We start from the raw sequence: 27500 nt of genomic DNA, 5'->3' as shown, positions 1-27500 counted from the left end.
GTGAGGGAGCGGTCTGAACCATAAAGGGAGTCGTTTCAACATTTGGATCTTAGAAAATTCCGCCCCCCCCCCCCCCCCCCCACCCCCCCCCCCCCCCCCCCCCCCCCACCCTCTCAAGCATTTTATTTTGCTCGGTGCTGCTAGAGAGTAGGTAGACCTTATCCCCCGATTTTGTATCTTAGAAAAACTTTGCCCTTCCCCCCCCCCCCCCCCGCGCTCTCCAGCTGTAGGCTATACTTCTCCCTCCATGACTACCCCCTTCGCTGTTTTGGGCTGGTCCTGTTTCGGGCCCTTCTCCCCTTGTTTTCTTGTCCTTTCTTCCACTCATCATCATCATGTAACTTCTTTATCCCTTCACATCTTCCCTCCGCCGGAAGACTTGTTGTACAGTCCGTTCCCTTCCGACTGACGTCGTTGTTCTTTGGATGTCACCTCCCCTCCTGTACCAGATGGATGTATCTCCCCTCTCCTCTCTCCACCAGTCATATGCATCTGCCTTTCTCGCCCATAGTCGATACCTTAAAGTAGATGGGGTTTGCTGGAGGCGACGTCTTGAGTCTCGAGTAGTGGGACTTTGACGGTAAATGTTTTCATCTTTGGCAAGAAAACGAAACGGGAAGAAGAACTTGCAGGTGCCTTTTCACTCTCCACCGAAGGGCGGTATTGAGTTTGTCTTTTATTTTGGTATTATTCTCGATCACTAAACACCTGTCTTGCTCTATCCCGTTTACTACTCCAAGTCACCTTTCCCCCTTCCTCGTTTTCACCCCCCTCTCTCATTCCCCGTCCCTCCTCTTCCCCTTCTCCTTCTCCTTCTCCTTCTCTTGAGCACAAGATCATCTTCCTCCTTTTCTCTTGCTCATCTCTTTCCCTTTGGCCTTATCTCCACGTTTTCTAGATGAAATGCTTCTGATCTTATCTGACGTCCGCACTACTGACATCGTATCTCTTGTTGACTATTTGACCCCGACCGGAAACAGTCGTCGGCAAATACATAACGTGTACACGTCTCTGTTTTACGTCGACGGGACTCTGCGATCGTCTTTTAACGTCTTTGCCGTCAAATTGAACAAGGAGGTCGGGGTGGGGCTGGGGGTTACTTGTTATTACGTCTTATGCACCCTTATATCAGCGTAAAAAAAATCTTCATTGTTATCTTGAAGGCATTTTTCTGTTCTAGATTTCGCTTGTTGATATATTTTGTACACTCATTTTTATTTTACGAACACTATCTTGCTTTTGTTTTTGTTTTTTTTATCACTTTGGACACGATTTAGCATGCTTAACAAACTACTATTAGTATTAATAGAAGAAATGATAATAATAATTTCTGTTTTTGGTCTATTGACTCTGGAGCCTGAACCCATTATTCCTTCCATATTTTATTGGAATAAAGATTAATTGGCAAATCATCAGTTACAGCTGGAAAGTAATTACGTAGCTGAAGGTGGTTACCTTAGATTTGTTTCCAAAAGTTTCATTAAAATCCATTGGTCATGATTTGAGCGTATAGAGAATAAGCAGATCGTTCAGGCAAGGAATTTACCTTTAGGAATTTTATTTCATTTTGAAAACGACCTCTAGATGGCACATTCTCTCTCTCTCTCTCTCTCTCTCTCAGATGAAACCAGGGAACGGTAAGGTTTTTTAATCTATTTATATCCTAGTAATTGATGGAGAGGTACTCAAATGAGGTCCAGGGATGTGTGTGCTTATGCCAGCACTTTGGCCTCATGCTAAGGTCATTTGGACAGGCAACTTGATCTCCTTGTGTATCAATCACCAGCAGGCAAAACATCAGTAAACGTGATTAATCGCGTCCTTTTGACTGATAAAACCAGTTTATTGTCCAAATTGGGCCAAAGTTTTCGATGAAGTTCCCATCAAACGTTAGTCCCCAAAGGGTCATATTGTTTGAAGGTTGAATATTGCCTCCGTAATTGAGATATTGCCATGTGAATTTTGCCAATATGTTGTTGGCAGTTTTCGAAAATTGGATTGATTCTCACGCATTCATTTTGACTGATACACTGTCAATGCATTTATTTAGCAAAATGGAATCACATATATATATATATATATATATATATATATATATATATATATATATATATATATATATATATATAATATATATATATATATATATATATATATATATATATATATATATGTTTATGTATATTTGTTAAATGGGTGATATGTAGGGTAAATAGTTTGCAGTTTGCTTGTAAAATGGGGGGTATGTAGAATAAATCGTTTAAGCTTGTTTGTAAGATGCGGGTGGTATGCAGGATAAATCGTTTATGTATGTTTGTAAAATGGGTGATATGTAGGATAAAGAGTTTGCAGGCAGTTGGTACGAATAAGAGACAGACAGACAGACAGAGACGGTACGAGTTTCACCAGGTGTGTGTTGCGGTTAGTAAACAAACGAAAACGCCTCCATTGTTCCATTGTGGACGGTAGCGTCTCCGTTTCAACCCCAGTTGCTAGTACAAGAGTACTTACTATCGGATGCCTTCGGCAGTAGCTTCCTAGCAAAGGTTCTGGTTTTTACCTCAGAAGAATCTGAACACTTTTAGTTTGGAAAAAACGGTTTTTACGTTTTGGAAAAAAAAAAGAATGGGCTTATAGTGCGTATATGTTATACCTATAAGTAAAAAGAAACAATAACTAGATTCTAGTTTACAGAAGGTTTATAATTTTTTCCCAGTTACAGAATTTAGGAACTATAGTTTTAAAATGGTTTAAATTACTTTAAAAAAGTGTTTGATTGTGTGTGTTTCTGAAAACAGAGAGTTCAGTTTCAAAGTTATGAGCCTTTTGTAAGGAAGTGTTTTTGTTTTGAGAAGAAACAGTTTTTAAAGTGTTTCAAAGTTTAAAGGATAGTATTTTGTTCAAATGTTAAAAAAGTTATGTTGTATGAGCCAAACAGATTTCATGCTTTTACAACCTTGTCAAAAGATGTGAACATTGAGATTTTTAAAATTTATATTTTCAAAATAGGTTTCATATCGAAAATACAAATCACTTTCTTCACAGGTGTGCAGTGTAGTAGATTCGTTCCTTTCGGCTTTTGCAAGAAAAAAAGGGCGAAAAAGGTGACTAAGTGAAGTTAGGTGGAATAATACAAAGGATTTTGTTTAGCTCTTGGTAGGTGTTAGTCATTCGGTGAATGAGATTGGTAGTAAATCACGCACCGACACCCAGTTAAGGACATAGTTAAGGCTTTTTGTCCCAAAGTGAGACCTATTGGTCTTTTGTCACGTTTTGCCTAATATTGACTGTTAACGATGCTCGGGGATAACCATTCGCGCAACCTCTCTTATGTGTTCTTGATTCAGAAGGTATTACCCTTCCGATCCTAATATGGATGTAGGGATGAGATCGCCAGCCCCATCTCTGTTTATAGGCAAGGGAGAATAAGTGCCAAAGGCCTGAGGAATCCATTTATGGTCACCCATCCAAGTACAGAACTAACCCGCTGATTGAGGAAGAGCTTTTACTATCTGTTTGTATTGTTCGTCAAGTCTGAATATATGAGAATATATGTCTATCCGAGTGTTATGCGAAGTTTTTCTTGAATTTTATGTATATATATACGTGTATATGTATATATAAATATTTATGTGTATTATATATATATATATATATATATATATATATATATATATATATATAGTATATAATATTATATATATATATGCTTGTGTGTGTGTGTAAACATATGTGTGTGTATATATATATATATTATATATTATATATATATATATATGCATGTTTGTTTATGTTAATTACAATTATACCTAGTAGCGTAAACGATGAAGAAGATCCCCAGGAATTGTAAGAGAGGAAAGTGTGAAAAGAACAAATAGAAAGGACGAGGAAGCCACACACAGTTAAGAACCTGAAAGTGGTTTCTGCCGTGACAAGACGCAAAGACATTAAAATTACTTGTAACTTGTCTTGTAATATTTTTATGGAGGACGACGACTACGGTTCGCGCTTACAGTTAACCCTTGTAACGACAGATGCTTTGCTAGTTAAAATGTGCCTCCTTTTTATGGTATGGACAGTTATATGTCTTCCTTTTTTATTAATTGTGATGATGATGAGGAATTTTAGAAGGATGATGGCATTTTCGGAATTGACGGAGTTTTCTGCGTGTTATTAATTTTAGAGGAATTGTGTGTACCCGGAAATGCTTAACGTGTTTTGGAAATATAATTTCGATTGGTTTTCAGAATTATTTGCATTGGACAATCCCACCCCCCTCCCCCCGTTACCCCTTATACTAGAAGGCTTCATTTTATGCTTTTGCAAGGTATAGTGTTCTTATTTGATTAAATTGGTAGGGGAGTTTTAGTTATCAGTTTTGTAGGGGTTCTTTCCCCTACGTCTCTTGTTTTGTTTAATGCTTCACTTGTTAATTGACGATTATTTTTTATTTGATTGAATATAGATATTTGTGTGGTTGCCGTACAGGGATGATACCTGACGAAGTAGGAATGGGCTAGTTTGCATTTAGAAATGGTTTTATTTTTCATCTTGAAAACACTTCTTGGTATACTTGACACATGCATACACGCAAGGTAAGACCAGCGCTGATTCAGTAAGCAGTTTTTGTCTCTTTCCACACTTTTTCTGTCCGCTTTCAGGTATAAAAAACTACTGAGACTAGAGTGCTACAAATTGGCAAGTTGATCATCCATCCTCCAATCATCAAACATACCAAATTGCAGCCCTCTAACCACAGTAGTTTTTATTGAAAGTCAAAGTTCCATGATCGTCCGTCTGGCTCCGTAACAAGGCAGGCCACTACGGCCGGCTAAAAGAGTTTCATGGGCCGTTTTTATTGCGATTAGTTACGAGGTTGCAACATACCCATAATCCGACTAAATAAAGCATATTGAATTTACTGAAAAACATACTCTTTGCTTAGTAAGAAATATATTTTAGAAAGTACTGGTTGCACTAAAAACAGTATATATTTTCAAGGGCTTGATTATATATATATATATATATATATATATATATATATATATATAATATACCTATATATGTGTGTGTATGTATATACACACACACACACACACACATATATATATATATATATATATATATATATATATATATATATATATATATATATAAACATATATGAAATTATGTATGTATATTTTTCCTTAGAGGGGTTGTCCTCCACAAGATGTTAACTGTGATTCCAAGTATTTTACTTTTATTTTATTTTTTAAAGAGGTTCCTTGCTCCATGCCAGTTCATTTTTGTGTTATTTTTTCTATCTGCTCTATTTTTTGTATATTGAGTTAATGTTTGTTGTATATTGAGTAATCGTCCAACATTTTTCTTGAGGACATAGCTATTACATTTTCATCACATTTGGTGCCCGCCTCACGTTAATTTTAAACGCAATACTGTCATTATTTTAACTTTGACAAATTTGAAATTAATTTGTCACCACCAGATTTTTTTAATAACATGATCTTAACATCATTTTACTGCTTCCTGTACTTTTGTATGCTTTGTTTTTTAATTTATGAGTTTTTGTCATATTTTTTATAATTTCCGTTCTGGTGATCACATTTTTGCAGTCCTTTCCATATTTATATTCTCTAACGCTCACATTTTCCCCTCTGTCAATATTCAATTAGGAATGATTTTCAGTTTTCAACTAAAACCCTCATTATTCCCCTCTTTTTGGTATCGTATTTTTTTTTTTTTTACATGTTAGTCATGTGTGCAATAATTTTGCCCTTTTGTTCATAATATTGTCCCTTGTGTTATAGTTTTCTAATATCTCCTTTTACTTTAGTTACAATAATTCATCCCCGGTGTTTTTGTGATGAAATATCAAATATATACTATATAATTTTTGTTATAACCAAATAAATACTACAGGTTATTGATTATTGTACCATATATTGTTTACCAGCGCAGAAATTCCCCTGTGTTTTTGTTGTTAAATATATATATATCATATATATATATATATATATAATATTATATATATATATATATATATATATATATATATATATCTATATATATTATATATATTATATGTATATATATCTATATATTTATTATATATATATTATTATAAATATATATATATATTATATGTATGTATGTATGCATGTATAAAATATACAGTAGCCATTTATCACATAATTATCTGACAACAGATAATCTCTTGTGCTTTTATTATATAATATATGTATATACGTATATATTTTTTCTTTTGTTTCTTGTGTGAGAGCCACCCCTGTGTGTATATATCACGTTTGTTTACCATTACAAATCACCCATATGTTTTGTTATATAATATTTATTTTCGCTCTAATCACGTATCACATATTTGTTGACTAACACCCATAAATCAACAACGATTTCTCTCTCTCTCTCTTCCCGTCCTGCATGCCATCTCGCTCAGAGGAACGATGCCGTGCGACAGACGTTCGCCGACACTCCTTCCTTTCGGAAGCAGTGCGTTTCTCTGCTCTCGAGACACAAGGGCAATAACCACACGAATAATCACCATAAGGTGGGTCGCCTCGTAGTGGGTTCTGTAGGTGGCCGTCGAATTATTGAAGCATTCCTTCAGTTGACACTGGAGGAGTTGGTTTGCTGGGTAGTTTGGTAGATCTTCGGATAGTAGACTATTTTTTGCTCATGCTTCAATATTACATTTTGTTGTGTAATATATATACATGTATATGTATGTATGTATGTATATACATGCGTATGGGGGGCTGTAGGTGGCCGTCGAAGCCTTTGGAATTATTGAAGCATTCCTTCAGTTGACACTGGAGTTGGTTTGCTGGGTAGTTTGATAGATCTTCGGATAGTAGACTTATTTTTTGCTCTTGCTTCAATATTACATTTTATTGTGTAATATATATACATGTATATGTAGTATGTACATGCGTATTTATATATTCCTTTTATAGTAGTTGAATAGTATCCGCATTGTGCTCTGCCGCTGTACCAGCTTTTATGGACGCAATTTGGCTTTGTATTGATGCTTTTGGTCGCTGATAGTCTTAATATTTCGAATTTTTAGATTTGAGCTGCCTGAATTTTGTTGCATTGAGTTTGAAAATATGAAATTTGATAATACAGTTTGAAAGGTTTCTCCTGAAATTTTCCAGTGTCATATCTGTCAGGTAAAGCTTTTTGGGAGCGGGTTGGTTAAGAGAACGAAGGATGTCTTAAATCGTCATCCGAACACAGTCCCATGAAGACGCTTTTCTGAAAGTGTCGTCATCTTCATATCGTTCCCTTATAATGTTTATTGTCAAAGTGTTTTTATTCATAATCTGTGTACCAAGGGAAAAGTTATTTGGTATCTTTTATAATCATTATAGCATGCCTTAAAAATGTGGTGTTTACTCAATGTAATCGTATTGACATAAGATTTTTGCTATATGTAAAAATAATGTGCTCAGTGCTATATATATATATATAATTATCCCCTGCCGTGTCTGTCAGTTATTAAGATGATGGACTCTTATAATTTAGTGTTGTTTATATCCTTTTGTTTTTGTAATTGGTGTTCGTTAATGTGGAGTGGTGTTTGAGAAGTCTGCTTACAGTTACTGTATTTTTGCAGAGCGTTTTAGCCGTCTGGACCGGACATTTGCTAATCGGGTTCATTAGCCATAAAATCACAAGCGTGGAATGAAGAAAAAGAATAATTGGTTAAGTCAAACCTGAAACTTTCAAGAAGTCGGCCGTTATTTTGTTTTGGGCAAAGTTAATGTGTAATTAAGTTGATTTATACTGCTCGCTTTGGTTGCCAAGTAGGAAAAGTCGGGAGAAAAATGACTGCTGTTTATGCTGAGGAATAACCTTTTGTTTGAGGAATAACCTTTTGTTTAAGGAATAACCTGTTTGTTTGTTCAGTAACTCGAAATGTGCAGGAAGTACTTGGAGAGGTGGTCGGAGAAATGGTGTTCTTCCTTTCCTTCATAAATAAAGCCCAAGGTGCAAGAGCCCGTGCTGATTTAGTGGGCTTAGCTAACATCTTTTCTACTTTTATGAAAGACAAACTGCTATCATATATTGTTTGTACCTGATATAAATGACTTGGACTGCATTGTTTGGCAACTGGTTAAATCTGTTACCATTTGTAATTTTGTTTTCATCCAACTGTGTTTTTCCCGGTGTTACGATGTTGATGTTCAGTGGTGTTGTTTTTAACCCTTCGCAGCCCTTGTAGTCGTTAATTAGATTGGGGTAATATCAAAAGATATCAGAGTCGAGTTATTGCCAAATTGTTTAAATTGTTTACCTGCCTTGTGTCATTGGCCCTTTTGGGACGCCATACTTCCCGCGGGGAAAGCATTTAACATTTATTCATCACTCGGTGAAATCTCAAATCAGCACTCGCACAATTGCATTGTTGTCTCAGTGGGTCCTGATTGTGCCGCAGTGTGACCTGTTGATTGCGCCGTAGTTGGCAATCGTTGATGATCCCATCGAAGTCCTGGTCAAACTTCCCAAGATAGGCGGGAGAATGTTCTCTTACACGTACAGGATGATGCAATGGTCAGAGTAAATAGCTGTTTTAACAACGTTTCCTGCCATATTTTTCAGTAGCGTAGTATGAATGATTTCTTCTGTTCGCGCATATCTAGAACGTGATGTTTTTGTTCTAGTATGAGCTTAATGATAGCACTGGCTTGAATCCGTGGAAACTTCCATACGCATTATTCTATAGATCTGTTTTAGTATATATGTCTGCATTGCAGTGAATCCTTTCGAGGAGAGGGACACGCATCTGTGCATATTTTTGGAGGCGGTCACTGCGGTCTTCGCCACCTGCTGTAACTATGGGAAAAATCAGGGATTGGTAGAACGCCGGGGGTTTGGGGGTGGCTGGAGCCTCCCTCAGTAGAGGAAAGAAACCTCATGAGGAATTTGGGAGCTTGTAGGGAGTGAATATCCTTGGAAGCTCCCGGGAGTAATAGGGTGAGGATATGATCTCTTCATTGAGTGTAAGTTATCTTTTGTCACAACTACCAGGAAATGCGAGTTGGTGGGAAAGGGGCGGGGTGGTGGGGGGGGGGGGGGTGGAAAGCAGTATGGTGAGGAGGATGCGTAGGGGAACTGGCATGGGAAGACAAAACTCTTGGGGACTGGGGAGGCTGGGTCCGACGAGTCGAGGAAACTTCTTGGAGTCAAGGCTGGCAGGGGAAGGCTATTAACCCTTGGGACCCAGGGAAAAGGGGGAGGGGTGTTGGAGGATGAGTGACTGCCTCGTTGACGTGTCCTCTCCTTTTCAGCCAATTATGAATAGTGGTGGCGACTGGCCACACCCTCTCCTGCAATTTGATTGGCTGGAAATTTGACGGCGACCTTGTCTTTATTTGCGCCTGTGCGGAATGTGAGGGATTCGGACGAGGGAGAGGGAGCTAGTGATTTGATTGGCAATTTGGAATCGATCGGACAGATCGAAGTTATATGTTTGTATCAAAGTGAATGTAATGACCGGGTAAATGGAGATGATGTGGCCTGGTTTTACGAAATGATCACTGCAATTTTTCCGACTTTTTTTTTATTATTCGTTTGTGGGTAATCATCTGTTTTATTGATACTTGCCCGTTGGTTAAATTGTTCCCACTGTGGCTATGTCATTCATCACAGTTTTCGATTGTGTGTGTCCAGTGGGCTGCTCAGAAATACAGCCAAGGATTCTTTTTAAGGAAGATGACTTTTAGACGGGAATTCGAACAGTACCGTATTCCTCAAGTGGAATCCAGTTGAAGAACTGCCTGTTTTGCTTGACCTTCAGTAAACTTCTACATTATCATGAAGTTTTGCTTGGCAGGGTTCATTTTACGGGTACGTCTCTTAAACTGAATGTTGGGCATGGGATATGATTACATATTAAAAAAAATTTTCATGATTTTTGATCGTTGACAATGATGAAGATCATGCAATAAGTAGTTACATAACTGGTGTGTATTTAACTGTTAATAATTGTGAATTAGTATATCACCAGGATGGGATGTGCCAAGGACTTCCGGTGCGCTTCACAAGTTGGCGAATATCGTGAAGGATTTATAAATGTTACTTATACAACATATTATGTAATAATGTATATGTCTCTGTTACTAAATATATTTTGTTACTTAGGATGTCAGACCTCGATGATCAGATAAATTGCGTGACTACTTGATTCATTTCTCTATGAGAATTAGTTGATTGACCTGGATTGTATTTATTTTCCTTTTGTGTTTAGACAAGATAGTGAGAGGAGGATTCTGATAGCTAAAAACTCTTTTAAGAATATGAAAAACCTTGTAACAAATAACAAAATTGGAACTGAAACTAGAACAAGAGCTCTGAAAACGTATGTTTGGTCCACCCTCGTGTATGGATCAGAGAGCTGGACAATTACCAGGGAATTGAAAGCGAAGTTGAATGCAGCGGAGATATGGTTTTGTAGAAGAATGCTGAGAATATCATGGACAGATAGAATGACAGATGAGGAGGCTTTAGCAAGAAATAAGGAAGAGACAAATGAATTTTGTTGGACCTATAATAAGAAGTGAGAAGATAGAGCATTTGTGCCTTACTGGAAGAGTAGAGGGGAGGAGAATGAGAGGTAGACAAAGAGCAAAATACCTGGACAGCCTGGTGGGAGACATGGAGATGACACTGTAAATCATCTAATACAGAGATAAAGAGAGGTGGAGGCAAATGACCGCCAACGTCCAAGACACGGCACTTCGTTGAGTTGAGTTTAGACAACACGTGTAAGCCCCATAAGTCTCTGTTAAATTTTAGATGAATTTTTTGTGCGTGATATCTAACAGTGTGGTAACTCCCTCAATAAAGAGTGACCTCATAATTTTAGTCAGAAACTGGTTATACCATTGAAAAATGACTTCATAACCTTGACCACGTGTTAATAAGTAATTGCAATTTATTAGTCTAACATCTTGTTAATATTACGAATTTAAAAGATGGTTATTTTCATTTAGGCTTTTTTTTAATACCTTCATAAGCGACATGCAAAGATTTTTGTTCTCCATGCTTAAAGTTTTTTTTTAACCGTATGTCCTGACTCGTCCTTATTATCGTGTCCCCCATTCATGTAAAGCAAATGAGCTAAGTAACGCATAGTCGCGTCATCCAAAAGCTACATGTTTGGACCATGCCATTTTTGCCCCTAATTGCAAAGAAGACAAAAATGACTGTCGCTTGTCTTGCTTATGAACATTTATATATGTGTGTGTGTATGTATGTATATGAACTTTATCCCAGTGGCAATGTTGTAGCTGTAACTAGTGTTGTCATCCAATAAACTACACATTTAACCTTGAAGTTTTGGTCGCCACGTCACGAAAAATAATAGAATAGTCAGACGCAGTTGGGAAGGGTGATCTATACATGGTGCTTTGGCTGCTCCCTTCCCTCGTCGTTTGTTCTGCTCTTTCATTCTGTCGTCGCGATCTGACCTAATGCGATCATCACTAACGCCGTCACTTGGAAAAATGTTGAGCGACTTTGCTGTTTGGGCCTCAGTGATGAAGCCTTTTTTATCGCTGCCCTTTTTTTTTCGGACTTGAGTGAGATAGTGATTATTTTTCTCTTAAGATATGATGATTATTCTCACTTTTCATGTATGTTGTTTGTGTCCGTTCGTTATCTTTGTATAAATGGAGTGTTTTATTGTCAGTTACGCTAAGTAGATATAGATCTTTTGCTGCTTTAAAAATCCATGATACGTTTCTCTCTTCTCTCTCTCTCTCTCTCTCTCTCTCTCTCTCTCTCTCCTCTCTTCTCTCTCTCTCTCTCTCTCTCTTTGGGTGAATTGCATCTTTGTTAAGGGGTTGTGGCTTATTTGAAGAGCTGATATGCTTTAATCAGAATGGTCCCATTTGAAAGATGCGTGTATTAAAGTGTACTAAACAAACGATGAAAATCTCAGGATTTAATTCAAATGTTATTTCTTGTTCAAATCTGAAGTAACTGGAATATGACTTGCTTTTCTTGGAGGATTTTATTTTCTGGTATATGTACTAAGGTTCTTTCATATAGATACCTATGCAATCATTTTGTCGGTTTTTTGCTACGCCATAGTGAAGTTCTATATAGATAAGTTATTCTTTACTGACTTCTATTTTCTCTTCTGTTCCTGTAACATGTTTTGTAGTACCTTCGTTTTCTATAAGGGGATTTCATTTTCCTTTCCCTGTAAAGTATCTTTTTGCGTTTATATAGGATTTTTTTAGTCGTAAAATATATTTTCTCTCCCAGTTCGTTCAAAATTATGTTACAATTTCTGTAAAAAATAATTTCGTAGTTTAGTATGTCTATACGTCCATGTTAATTTAGTTTCACTTTCCTAAGAAATATATGTTAATTTATTTTCACGTCAATTTAAAATCAGCTGGATTTGGCCAAACGACTGGAACCGACATAATACATGTGTGTGTGGTAAAGAAAATAACGATGCCATTCCTCAGCAAGATTGATATCAAAGCTTCATCCCAAACAAGCGGCCGCATTAAGACAAATAAAATAATAGGGAAAGAGACGAGTACTGCTGTAGCATTACGGCGTATCAACTTTGGAAAAAGAGAACTTTGGTCGAAACTGTTAAATGTTGGAAAAAGACCTTTTTTGGAAACTGTTAAATGTTAAGTCACAAGTGAAGAGGACTGCGATCGACTGCATGTGTTATGACCATGATCAAAGCAATAATTATGGATGACTGAATTCAAAGAGAATTGAAGAATCTGATCTACATTGCATTCGTTGTGTTTGTAAAAGAGATCCGATTATTCAAACAACCACTTCTCCCATTCGGATTTGGGCGTCTGAAAAATTTTCCATTTGGACGTTTTATTTGGCCAAATGTTGGTGCGGTATAATAGCGATGGTAAAGCGCCAAGATCTCGTTATCATTTGTTGATCCCTTAATGAATAATAAATATTTATAAATTGATTTACTGAGAGATAAGTGACATTGTAATGTACGATTTTTAAATGAATGATTCCTACTCAGTGCAGGTGTTGGAACGCTCTCCGCCCCAACTAGAAGAGGCTGTTGGAGTTCGGTGCTTGGGCTGGACTGAGAAAAGAATTATGTATAAGGTGGTTAGACCACTGTGGTGGGCTGCACCAAGGCCAAAACGAGACATGGGGTTAGCAAACTCATCCCAGAGGCATGCTGAGAACTGAAAGAGGCCCCCCTCTTAAGCTTTGAAGACGGACCGTTGTAAACAAAAATGTCTTTCTGTATTTGTGTAAGATGATCCTTTGTATTGATAAGCCTGTCGGCATGTTTGTATACTGTGCATTTATTATAGACTGTTTCTTGTATCTTTCTGAGATGTGGATGTTTTCCGCTGAGGGTTTTCATCCACGACAATAGTAGATGAAATATTGGTTTGGCGATGATCATTATTGTTCCATCGTATCCTTCATTTTGTTGAGACCCGCCCCATCCCCAGAGGATACAGCTTTTATCATATGTAATAGATAGATAGATAGATAGATATATCTATTGCGTGTGTTTACACACTTCATAAGCCTTTACTATTATTTTACTGAGTTAGTGAAATGGGATGTGAAAGATATTGTCGGCTCCAACGTATTCAGTGATGACGTGCATGGATATGTGCTCACTGGCCGTGAAGGGTGTGATACGGGTGGGAACATGGGATTGGGGGGGTTTGCGTCCCCATGGGGGGAGGGGGGGGGGGCAGGTGTTGTTGGTCGCACGGTAGCCACCTAAATGGTTAGCAGCACACCTGCGCTTGGACTGCGTTTTATGTGCAGTATTAATACATGTGTGGGGTATACATGTGTCTTGTGTGTATTTATATATATACATATAGATATGTATGTAGGTCTGTATGCTGCATAGAATTTGGTATATATATATATGGACTTGTATTCGTCGCCCGAAGGTCAACTCCCACTAGAGCCAGCCTCTACGACATACTGTATACATACTTAATAGGTGCGTTTTGAAAGATTCGATGGAAGAAATTAAATGTAGTGATACAGTTGATACGATTTTCAAATATATCGATAATGTAATAAATTAACGTTCGTTCAGTGTGCTTGCATAGTTAGTGGTTTTTTGTAATGCAGTACGTAGGCTGGGGGGAGGACTTGATGATTTTGGATATTCCATACTTTTGACCGTCAAAGTTAAATCATTTTTTTCTTCTCAGCACGTAACGAGTGACCTCCAGTGCCAGTCCCAACAAACATTAGGAGTATACTTATACATAACATATATAATATTATATATATATATTATATATATATATATATATATATATATATATATATATATATATATATATATATTTTTTTTTTTTTTTTTGTTTTTTTTTTTTTTAATTTTTTTTTTTTTTTTTTTTTTTTTTTTTTTTTTTTTTTTTTTTTTTTCCCCTTGGTAAAGTGCATTATTTATTCATACCTTTTTCCTGTATGTAACGTATTATGCGTGGGAATGAACTCGTTTATTAGTCGTGGTCAGCCTTTCACTACATACCCCCATGTAGTATGTGTGCAGAACAAGGATCCAGATAGAGCACCTTGGCTGACGGTACATTAGACTTCTGGATACATAAGGAATGTGCTCATACCTAATGCTGACCCCCATTTTTGACTGGTGTGTTCCTGTGAAGACGTTACCTCTACATTCCCAACCGAAACGGTGACAAAACCCCTCAACCTTTGATTGAATTCTTTTATCAGGAGAGACGGTTACTCTTGAATACGTACATATAAATAGGAAGCAGTGATGCTTTTGTAAATTTGACTTGCCATTTGCAGTAGAACCATGGTAAGTGTTTCTGGGAGGGGATGGATATGTTTCAGGACTACGACAAGATTTCCTTACAGGTAGGAAGCAGTGAGTTACTGTTGATGGAATCTTAAACGAACCTAGACCTATTCTGTTGTGTCGAATTCCTTGAGATAGTATTCTAGTCCACAGTTACTTTTAGTGTATAAAGTGGAGTTCCTTGAGATAGTATTCTGGTCCACAGTTACTTTTAGTGTAGACAAGTGGTGTGGTTGTTGATTTGGACAACAAGATTGTTCAACTGCAACACTTGTGAGGTGTAGTAAATTCACCATGTTTGAGAAATGAAGCTGCCTTTGGTCCTAATCGTGACATGGATCAGGTCAGTGAACGGTATACGTAGTCGATGGGGTATGAGGCTGAACTCTGAAATTGTATGGAGGGTTATAAAGAGTTCAGTTGGTCAAAATATCTACAGATAGAAAAAATGTCAACATACCTAAGCCTATGGTATTACAATGTAATTGTTTTAAAATATTCTGAAGGTCTGCTGTTACATTTGATCGTAAAGATAATACATTTTCAAAGTCAACCAACTTTCAATTTAAAAATTCAGTGTGACTTCTATGTCAACCTTTGTGAATAAAGAGACAGCATCGTAGCTTGTCATTTTTTTTCGCTTTCAAAAGAGAAATATTTAACCTTGTTCAGTAAGTCCATTTTTTTTTTCAATGTGAGCTTCAGAAAACCACTCCTCCAGATTGAAGCAAGGAGACCTTTGGCTCGAAAGAATGGGTCTTGATGAAACTTCTGGTTAATGTTGGTAGGGTCTTGTCAAGTTAATTTTCACGCTATAGTTTGCCGTCCCTTTTTTTTATTTATTTTTTTTTTATTTTATTTATTTATTGTTTTTTTTTGTAGATTGGCTAATGATAGAATTGTGACACTCAGAATACGCAAATGCCGGTGTTTTGGTCAGGCATACACCGTAAGATTTATAAAGCCTGTTCAGTAGAATGCATCGTATATCTAAGAGCGATGGGACTATAATGTGGGGAAACTTTATGGGGAAAGCTATGAGCAGAGGGATGAAATAACACAAAAGGAGTAATGACGTCGAATCTTTGATGAAATATTTAGGAACAATTATATCCAGTACAGATTCCATTGATTTCGGATTCAGTGAAAGACTAAAAAATCAAACCAAAACAGGGCAAGATGACTAAGATATGGAAATAAAAGGGACCGAAATTGCATACAAAACAGCAGGAAACGTAAGTCGAATACTGTCTGTATTGCTATGCGAAAATGATTCATGGCATGACAATGGAACTGTAAAAGATTTTGGCGATTCGAGAGTAAAGCTTTAAGAAGAATTTTAGGAGTAAGATGGTAGGATAAATGATACTACAGTTCATGTTATGGAAGTCCTTTATGTCGTTGAGGTGATAATGAAGATGGCTTGGACATGACTTCGAAGGGCCCTTGGGAGATTATTGTTTGGTCGTGCCAACTTGCCCTTGTGGACGCCAGGAGAATTGGAAGGCCCAGGCATCTCCGATGAGCTCAGGGAAGAGGCGATGATGATGCATATACACTGAGGATATGTTGTATATCAAGTAATTTTGTTATTTTCAACTGTAATATGCAAGCGAGAATGCTCTTAATCTCTTACAACTTTCTGTTTGCCATATTTTTTTTGCAAAACTAAGCCATCGTTAAGTGTCAGAAATGTAATTCTACTTTTATGTACGCAGAAACCTGTATATACTTGGGAATAAATAAGTTTCTATCGTGCTGGGCCAGCCATTCCCAGACAAAGATACGGACAGTGGGTAACTCCTTGTCTGGTATTGCGTATATTTTGTAACTTATGGTTACACCAGTATATAGAGATCGAGAGTAAGGGAAAATGTGTCTCTCTCTCTCTCTCTTATTAGATAGGGATACAAGCAGCTAATGCGCAGTCACAATAGAACCTAGTGATGTATGAAGTGGCCGAGACCTTGACGGCTGGGCGTAGTTTTATAGACTTCAAATAAATCTGATGGTGGTGGTGGTGTTGGTAGATATTCCAAAGCCTAGCAAGAATGATTGTTCAACAAGAAGGGTTTGCCGTTGTCTTGAGCTTCACCTCTGTGTGTTAGGATTTTGACGGCTTTGGACTATGAAAACGGTATCTTAATTTGCGTATACGCTATACACACCCATTCACACGTTTGTTTATTTGTGGAATACGCAGTTGTTTTATCATCCTGTGTTATGAAGTCTTAGGTTGTTAAATATAATCTTAATACATGTGGATGTTCGCACGGTGATAATCACAATGTGATATTTAGAGTATAGCTTAATACAATTGACCACACACAAGGCTCTCCCGCCAGACCGCCTCATCTCAGCTGCCAGGATCTAGTCCTTGTCACGCCCTTGCTTCCCGTGACTTGTTACCTCCCTTCTTTACGAATCAGATTGATCATGTGATGTGCCTCTTCTTTCCCAGGCTTTTTAGACGGTATTGATTGGAGAAGAACATGAGGAATGTGAATGTATCCTTGGGGAATGACATCCTCCTCCTGAGTGGATTCAGTCTTTAGTAGGTATTTGAGGCTATACTGCCAGATCTGACCGGCATAGATAGGCCGCCTACTTGGTAGTGGATACTCTTTCAAAACTATATACCTTGTCTTGTTGACGTCCTTTCAGCATGGAAATGGATAAGGAGCCCTATACCCTGAAAATCCTCCAGAATTAAACATCGTCTTTTCTTCAGTCTTGCTACCCAACCTCAATGTATTATTTCTTAGTGCAGCTGTGGCGCTTTGTCCCAGTTCCCCCATCAGATCCGTGTACTGTTGTCTCCTTTATTTGCTGTATAAAGTATTCTTGCTGTCCAACCACTTCAATTCCCTGTCTTGAATAGTGGAATGGTGGAGAAGCCCCAGTGCTTTTCTTGGCAACAACCTATTTCGTTAGACAGATCAGCTGCTCTCTCTCTCTCTCTCTCTCTCTCTCTCTCTCTCTCTCTCTCTCTCTCTCTCTCTCTCTCTCTCCACTCTCTCTCTCTCTCTCTCTCTCTCTCTCTCTCTCTCTTCTCTCTCTCTCTCTCTTCTTCTTCTTCTTCTTTAAAAAATAACTTTATTGATAACAAAGAATATGGACGTAATAGTAGGGGAATTGTGCAACTGGCCTCTTAACGAAAAAAAAAGTCACTATTTATTCACGTATATCACATATGAACTGCTGAGTGATTTGCTTTTTCCATAGAGTTTATTTTTTTTCTTTTTTGCAAACTGATTTTTTTTATAACAGTAAAAAAAAATGTCATTATGCGAAAAGACCTTGAAAATTGTTCTTTGGCCGGCAGGAAAGCCTTCCTTCACACATAAAAGGTATTTTGTCGGTGTATAACAATTAGGAAGGAATGAATAAATAAGAAAAAAACATTCCTTCATAATAAAGTCATTACATTGTACCTTCAGCAAAATATTTTCATCCTTATGAGGATCGTATTTCCTTAATGGCAAGTGGTGTGGTAGGTTAATTACACATCGGCTGTGATTATAATTATGCCCTAATCGCTTTATCGTTTTCTTAAAGCGTCCAAAACAAGTAGATGATGATGATGATGATAACTCAAAGAGGAAGAGTGAGTTACAAAAAAATTGGCGTGAATCTTTGATGCATTTTTAAGTTTGTCATGATTATGCTTTCTTTGAACTAAGAAAGCGATGAAGGAACTGACTGTGTTCTTAATGAAACTACAGAATTGGATATTTAATATCCGTGAACAAGGCAATTAATTAGTTCTGGGCTTCAGTAGTAAAATAGTTAGTAAAATAGTAAAAACTTGTTTTATGATAATTACTATTGATGTTTTTATATATATATTATATATGTGTGTGTGTGTCATCCGCCTACGGGCCTTGTCATTAATAAACGCTCTAAGAAGAGGTCCATTGTTAGACGATACTGTTGCGCATTTTAACAATCACATTTTTCATTTTCTCTGTGTGGTAATACAGTTGAATACGTGTATGTATTGTGTAATATATATATATATATATATATATATATATATATATATATATATATCTATATATATATATAGTACCAAAACCATTGTTTAAGCTTTCGTTTATTTTCTGTGGTCAGTTTTTTAGTGACCAAGTCCACAGAACATGGACACAGACTTTTAACATTTTATCTTGTTTAATTTGAAAACCCTCGTTATTCGCGTTTTTGTATTACTGTGGAGCATATTTTAACTATAAAAATATTTTCCAAATGTTGTGCTCGACTGAGTTGTGTATCTTTCGTCTTAGGATTGAAAAGGATACACACACACACACACACAAACCCCCAACACACACACACACCAACACACACAACCCACCACCAACACATCACACACACACACACACACACACACTCTTATATTGAAAATATTTTTATTATATCCAAACAGCGGTGGCCACAGCCGGAAAATACATAAAGAATTGCTAAAATGGGCCATGTTTAATTGCCGACGTTTCGTGATGTCTTCATTACAGCTCTTTGGCTGTACAAATGGAATAATATGAATTACAAGAAGGCTTTATAAAGTTAAATAACAAAGTTGCACAATGATTGCAAATTTAAGAGAATCAAAGGAACAACTTAAAATACAAACAAACTTGAAATCCGAAAAATTATAAAAAATATATATGATTATATATATATATAATATATATATATAGATATATATATATATATATATATACTATATGACTGGTAAAAGTGTTCGTAACAACAGAATTCCATCTAATAAAAGGAGCCCATAAAAACACCAAAATGTAGAGAGAAAAGTACTATATTTCAGAGACTGCTGTCTCTCTCTTCAGGTATATGAATGAGAAAAGTTTACAGAAAAGGTGGTATTTATACCAAGAGATTCGTCCACAAGTAAGCCAATTTAGGTCACCCCCGCGTGGTAATCTTCCTTTAATCTTCTTAAGCGTTGGTTGAATGAACACTGCGTCGACGATGTCCGATGTCCAATTCCCTTTTGAGATGTTCATTACCTGCTTCTCTCTTTTATTAAGGCCGATTCCATCATTTGACTCTTGTACCGGCAGTTGCTGCTATAAATTACACGTGACATATTCCAGTTTATTCTATGGTTATGTTTCATTTATATGGTTGAAAATAGCCGAGTTCTGTTGTCCATACCTAACTGACCGTTTGTGGTTTTGTATTAATCTCTGGGGAAGTGATTTACCTGTAATCCGATGTAAGATTGGTCACAGTCCTGGCATGGGATCTCATATACCCCAGAGTCTTTGGGCGATGTCTTTTGTTGGACGTTAATCAGGGATTTGGCTAAGGTATTTGGGTAGGTAAATCAAAGGGTTGGATTTCCCAAGGGTGTGAGTTACTCTCTTAATCGTCTCCAGGTGGGGAATTTTTATTTTATTGTTGGGTGTGTCTCTGGTCTTGTCTTTAGGGGGTCGGTAGAAAATTACGTTTGCTTTTTGAATTGCTTTCTCATTATATTGGTCAGGGATACTTTAAAGATGAAAGTTGCTTGCGAATTAGTTCAAATTCTTTTTCCAGGAAATCTGGGGAACAAATTCGTAAGGCTCTTAAGAATAGGTTGCTAGCTAGACCTATCTTGATAGTATTGTCATGATAGCTAAAGTAGTGAATATTATGAAAAGTGATGAAACGTGGGTTTCCTGTATATAGGGTAAATTTGCATTCTGTCGTGTGTTTCTGATTATTAAAACATCAAGAAAAGGAATTTTGTTGTCTGTTTCCCATTCAACTTTAAATTTGATGCTGGGCACTAATGCGTTTAATTTTGAGAGGAATTCATTAAAATTACCCCACTTATTATCCCAAAATGTTAGTATGTCATCCACGTATCTCATCCACAGCATGTTTTTGGGTTTTATTGCATTTATTAATCCTAAATTACCCTACTTTTATGGTCTTCCCAAAACTCACAAAGACAATCTTCCATTCAGACCCATCGTTTCATGCGCCGGAGCTTTCAATTACAAAATTTCTAAATGGTTAGCTGGCCTCCTTTCTCCTTTTTTAGGCACTTTTTCTCCCAGTCACATCAAACATTCGGAAGACTTTTGTCACAAATTCAGAGAAGCACATATACCACTTCACAACATAAAACTTTTAAGCCTTGACGTAGACTCCCTATTCACAAAAGTACCAGTACAGGACGTTCTTCAGTTTTTAAGGGAAAAATTATCCCCCTATTCAGATCATTTCCCTTTGGCACTTGACAAAATAATAAAGTTAGTTGAATTATGTGCATCTAATAACGTATTTTTCATTCGGGGAATCATTCTACAAGCAAAATTCGGGTGTAGTATGGGTAGTCCTTTAAGTCCTATTTTAGCCCAATCTGTACATGGAATACTTTGAACTACAGTAATAAATGCAATAAAACCCAAAAACATGCTGTGGATGAGATACGTGGATGACATACTAACATTTTGGGATAATAAGTGGGGTAATTTTAATGAATTCCTCTCAAAATTAAACGCATTAGTGCCCAGCATCAAATTTAAAGTTGAATGGGAAACACACAACAAAATTCCTTTTCTTGATGTTTTAATAATCAGAGACACGACAGAATACAAATTTACCATATACAGAAAACCAACGTTCTCACTTTCATATATTCACTACTTTAGCTATCATGACAATACTATCAAGATAGGTCTAGCTAGCAACCTATTCTTAAGAGCCTTACGAATTTGTTCCCCAGATTTCCTGGAAAAAGAATTTGAACTAATTCGCAAGCAACTTTCATCTTTAAAGTATCCTGACCATATAATTGAGAAAGCAATTCAAAAAGCAAACGTAATTTTCTACCGACCTAAACGACCAGAGACACCCAACAATAAAATAAAAATTTCCCCACCTGGAGACGTTGAGAGTAACTCACCTTGGGAAATCCAACCCTTTTGCATTTTACCTACCCAAATACCTAGCCAAATCCCTGATTAACGTCCAACAAAAGACATCGCCCAAAGACTCTGGGGTATATGAGATCCCATGCCAGGACTGTGACCAATCTTACATCGGATTTACAGGTAAATCACTTCCCCAGAGATTAATACAACACAAACGGTCAGTTAGGTATGGACAACAGAACTCGGCTATTTTCAACCATATAAATGAACATAACCATAGAATAAACTGGAATATGTCACGTGTAATTTATAGCAGCAACTGCCGGTACAAGAGTCAAATGATGGAATCGGCCTTAATAAAAGAGAAGCAGGTAATGAACATCTCAAAAGGGAATTGGACATCGGACATCGTCGACGCAGTGTTCATTCAACCAACGCTTAAGAAGATTAAAGGAAGATTACCAGCGTGAGTGACCTAAATTGGCTTACTTGTGGACGAATCTCTTGGTATAAATACCACCTTTTCTGTAAACTTTTCTCATTCATATACCTGAAGAGAGAGACAGCAGTCTCTGAAATATAGTAACTTTTCTCTCTACATTTGGTGTTTTTATGGGCTCCTTTTATTATATAATATTATATATATTATTATATTCATATATATATAAGTATTATATTATATATAATATATTATATCTATCTATATCTTATCTATATCTTTATATATATTCCTATATCTATATCTATATCTATATCTACTATATCTATATCTATATCTTATATATATCTATATATAATTATATATAATATATATTAATATATATATAATATTATATATATATTATATATATATAAATATATATATATATGGGCTGCGAGTGCTAACTATTTTGTTGCTATTATTATTATTTTTTTGTTGCCAAAAAAATAATAAATAATAAAGCATTTGGCTTTCACGTGTTTAAGTAGGCTATTCAACAATATAACTGTATAACTGGAACAGCAATAAAGAAGTGAATAGTGTTTGTTTTTTTGTGTACTTTTAGCTGTTCATGGTATACTCATATTGTACACATTGTCGTTAGCATTTTGATTTGCCGAAATTTTGATATTCAGCCTACTTATTTTGGAAAAAAAAGTCGGCTTTTGGTTTTCTAACGGGATTTTCGATATCACAGATAACGCCCATTGTTGAGCAGTTAAAAGTAGCGTTTTAATGCAAATTTTTGTTAGTGAGGACAGTTCCTTTTGCTATTGACAGCAGTCAGTGTTTGCCGTTTCATGGTACCGGCCTTAGGACGCCGCCAAATGACGAAGCCGTATGGCTGAAAGTGTAATTGCTCAATTTCTTGATGGTTACCCTGACACGAAGAAACCGCAACGACGTAGTAAGTGAAAAAGGTGAGGAGAAAATAGGATTGGAAGGAACAGGATAAGTAATGCCGATGAGTAAGTGCGTTGTCAAGATTAAAAAGAGAACGGGGATGAACAGCTGTCCGGTTGAACAATAGGGAAAAATAAGAAAATGAAAGGGAGTTGTCATCAATTGAAACTAAAGGGACAAATGAAAAAAGTAAAATTCGAAATCATAAACCAGATAAAGCAAAAACCATTTCAAAAAAGAATGGATAGGAACATTGAATACAGAGGCAGCATTCTGTACGGTAAGGTTCAAGGTTTTAGATTCAGTGAGCCTTTAACTGAAGGGCCAAATTATTTTATTGTCGTGTTATTATCATAGTGAAGGTTTGCTCATCTTCAAAGAGGATGCAACTTTTTATTTTTACAGGAAAAATTAATTATAATTGTGTGATTGCGATTGTTGAGAGGATCTTTTGTTAGAATGTTTGTTTTAAATGTGTGTGTGTGTATATATATATATATATATATATATATATATATATATATATATATATATATATATATACATTTATTTATTTATTTCTGTAAATCTAGGGCTCGAAGGACTGTACAACGGGTTACATACATCTGGCTTTACCAAAAGGAAGGTCTTATGGAGTCCAGTTTATAAACAAAGTTACGGCTTAAGGCCGAGATTATATTTAACGGGCGAAATGTCAGGAAATCTCTAAGCATCACAGACAAGAGAATCTCAGCGCTTAAATAAGATTAGCTTTTTAGAACAAGGGCTCAGCTGTGGGGAGATGACAAGAAATCACTAGACATAGAAAAATAAAGAAATAAATACAGAAAAAGAGAAAATTCTCTGCCGACTAAACCTGTACTTTACCGTTTTGATTTCTGGTTCCGCTCCATATTAGGCGTCGAGTAGAAGGAAGGGAATCCACCTCAATGTCGGAAGTTATGGTCCTGATTCTGAGCATCACGTGAATACTACAAGGGCAGGGACAAGGGGTGAGCTCTGCGTATGTAAGGCGCTCTAGAGACTTGCATTTGGAGGTAGGTCTGACCCGGACTGAGAGCAACTTTCTCTCGTTGACCCCTTTTATCAGCTTCCTTCTTGCCCTACTGCGGTTTCTAATTGATTTTGGAATTTGGAGGTCGACGGATCGTTTCTGCAAAGAGTGGACAGGCGATGGAAAGAAAACGAAAACGAAACTCGTAGAAGAGCGAGAAAAAGGCATCCTTGCCTGTTTCTTTATCGAAATTTTCGTTACTGAATGGCAAAATGGGGTGTATATATATTATATCTAGTGCGTATGAACATTAGGCTATTTACAGTACAAAAGGGTGGGTCCAGAGAAAAACATCCCTTACGGAACTGCAGCATTAATACCTTTACTGCTAGATCATGAATGAGCCTCCGTGGAAAAACCTTCTACACCATTCACCACTTCGTATATGTAAATGGCTTATTAGCCAGTTTTATAAATTTCCTCAAATCTGGAATCAAAGTAGAGAGAGAATTTGGGAAATGACCCAAAACTTTTCTCATAGGCACGCAATCATTAGTAAGTGAAACGTGGTGTTGGTGCCCTCAAAAGTAAATGGCTCATCATCATTTCTTTAGTCAACTATGTATTCAAGATCAAACCTCTTCTACAAGATAGTCTTAACTGCATTCTGTGACCTGGCATCAGCGGTAACTACCTCCCGACAATACAAAGTATTGATGCGCCAAAAATGATTGAAAAGGAAATCTCTCAGAATGTCTTCCAACAGCAAGATCTGACCACTTCTCTGTAATGTTTATTGTAACATTATAAAATTAATTTTAAAAATACGTCTTTTAAGAATGACAATAGTTGATGGTAATGGCATTACAACATTTCAAACGTGCCATTTCCTGCCCAGCACTGAAATCCTAATAAGAAAGCTATCCCCCAAAGACGTATTGGCATATATCAAGTAATCTAACTTTTTAAGCTCTGAAAAGATAATAAGAAAAGGTATTGTAAACACCTGACATTTCTACTGCTTCAAGTCAACTAACCAATATGGTGTTACTCAGGGTAGGAACTAGATCACTTTGCCATTCATCTCAGAAAAAATGGATGGGTGGACCCATGGGAGCTTTAAGGCTAGATTTAGGTTTTTCCTCTTTTAAGGATCATCCCTAGATAAGGCGCAACTGTTCTGGGTAATTACCTCAATTCACTAGTGCCTTGATCATGAAGGGACAATCACAAAGATAAAAATGAGGTTGATGGCCTGTTTCAGAGTGAGCATTGAATATGCAAAATCTAAGGGTTGGCTTAATTAATTATATTTACCTAAACAATCATAGTAAGAGGATTGATAATACTTATGGGTTTTAAGGGGGACGTCAGGGCCCCATAACACAAAGGTAATTGATTATAAATCAGATTTTGAAGCAAATGAATAGGTGGCCAGGCACGTGGTAGGATGGAGATGTAAAGGAGAGGGAGAAACCCATAGCAACATGAGGTGGGATTCCAGAATCCACAGCAACAAAAATAGCATGTCTGGCCGCGTCCACACGGCCGAGCTTTGCTCGACGAACTTTGTTCGATGTGACGTCAGAAGTGGAGAAACTGTGGTAAAGTTCTGACTTCCCGCTGTTTCTCCGCAACGAAAATAGCATGTCTGTAAGGCCCCGTCCACACGGTCGAGCTTTGCTCAACTAACTTTGTTCGATGTGACGTCAGAAACGGAGAAATAGTGGGTAAGGGTCTGACTTTTCCTGCTTCTGACGTCACATCGGACAAAGTTCGTCGATCAAAGCTCGACCGTGTGGACGGGGCCTAACGATAACGTTTTTGATATGTGTGAGGGTGCGTTGCAAACGTGATAGGGGGTTGAGGCAATTTATGTAAGGCGCTGAGTACTCTTATCTCACAGGTATAAATCTTATATTATTAATCACACAAGGGGAGCAGATACATAACTGAGCGATTACAAGGGGTTGGGGGAAAGTTACGTTACTGGTCACTTAGAGTGAAGAAATTATGGGAAGGATTAATGACTCGAAAGCAGTTACCTTACTTCCTGATGGAATTCTTTTTAGCTGGTAACTAACACCAATGCTAATACCTCACAGCACAAAAGGATACAGTATGAATAAGTCATGCTATAACAGTGACCGAAATCAGTGCGGAGAACATAACGGAAATACAGGTCTCGCATAGGACAATGAAAGGAAATATAAGTTGAAGAATGAGATTGACTGACTACGTTAACCTTTGTAACCTTGCACTTGACCTGGATCAGAGAGTCGAGTTGTTTACCTTGAGGTGGCGATGGGAAAGTGATTGCATTGGCATATTGGCACATCAACAAGAATACATAGGCTGCCAATAGCCGTCTCAAGAGGAAGGGGGGTCGGGGTAGCCCTGGTGCGAAGCGTGCAGTTCTGCTGGTATGAAATTGCTTAGGAAAGTCTTCAGTGAGTGGGCGCCTTTTATCTGCTTGGAGAAAATTCGCTGGCATCTGGGCAGATGGCGGGGTTGTCTGTCCTTTAGCGACCCCAAACCCTCGTGGTCGAATCACCATGTGGCCAGTTCAATATGGCACGGTCAATCCCTTCCTCAGGCAGGTGTGCCTTCGATTCCAGTACCTCCAAGTGGCTGCAGTCAAAGGGGAAGAGAGATGATTCAGAATTAATACCGTGAAAGGAGAGATGTGCGAGTGTTAGAGCACTGAACCCGTATTGAGATAAGAGTAATTGTTACTTTACTTTGAAATGGAGGTGGCGTAAATCCCTTACACCTCTAAGTCGAATGATCCAGGTATCACTTCAATTCAACCCGTCACATCAGAGGTCCTGTAAAGTACAATTTTCGGTTTGATTCTTTGTTATAAATTATATTGATGGCAGCCTGCAAAGCTAATAGCTTTGTTCACTGACGTTTTCTGTGTCTTTGATCTATGAAAGTCGAGAAAACCGGTAAGTTTTAAAACGAAAAAAGTAGTAGCTATAGTTTATCCTCTGGTTTAGTAAAAGAAGGCAATCTTGAATGGGCGCAAAGTTAAACACGTATGTGATGATGAAGACAAAGGTGCAGTGAAAAGACATGAAATTTTTGTCATATTTTGATACGATCTGAAATGCAATTGCAATAAATCCTTAAATAGAAGACCGACCTGTCCGGGGGTAACTTGGCCACCTCCAAGACAAATTCAAAGAGGGTAGTCATCAACAGACGCCGTGGATACCGAGAATTTTCCGTGAGAGAAATCAGTATCGGTCAACGCCTTGGGAGTTTGACTACTTAATCTTGTACTATTGCTCTACAATATGGTCTCCACATGCTACTAATTGGAGCCAAAGAGAAAGACCTGAAGGTCGTGTGATAACGTCTCAATAAGCGTAGACCATTTGGCTGATCATGCTTGTT

The 27500-nt window shown here is 37.2% G+C and overlaps 1 protein-coding gene across 5 annotated transcripts in view; it reads left to right on the top strand.

Moving 5' to 3' along the window:
* The window catches only part of LOC135195049 (serine/threonine-protein kinase N-like), a 665525-nt gene that overhangs the window by 51791 nt on the left and 586234 nt on the right, over positions 1-27500 (top strand). For 4 of the 5 annotated variants that reach the window (XM_064221389.1, XM_064221391.1, XM_064221388.1 and 1 more), the window contains exon 2: positions 6458-6568. The exons of the other annotated variant lie outside the window; for it this stretch is intronic. In XM_064221389.1, the coding sequence (XP_064077459.1) occupies positions 6458-6568 (111 nt within the window). The remainder of the gene's footprint in view (positions 1-6457; positions 6569-27500) is intronic. 5 annotated transcript variants of the gene reach the window in all.

Source organism: Macrobrachium nipponense, chromosome 15 (genome assembly GCF_015104395.2).
Source record: "Macrobrachium nipponense isolate FS-2020 chromosome 15, ASM1510439v2, whole genome shotgun sequence".
In the NCBI taxonomy this organism is placed as follows: Eukaryota; Metazoa; Arthropoda; class Malacostraca; order Decapoda; family Palaemonidae; genus Macrobrachium; species Macrobrachium nipponense.
Note: the sequence above shows the minus strand (reverse complement) of the source record. Positions and strands in the feature narration are given on the sequence as shown.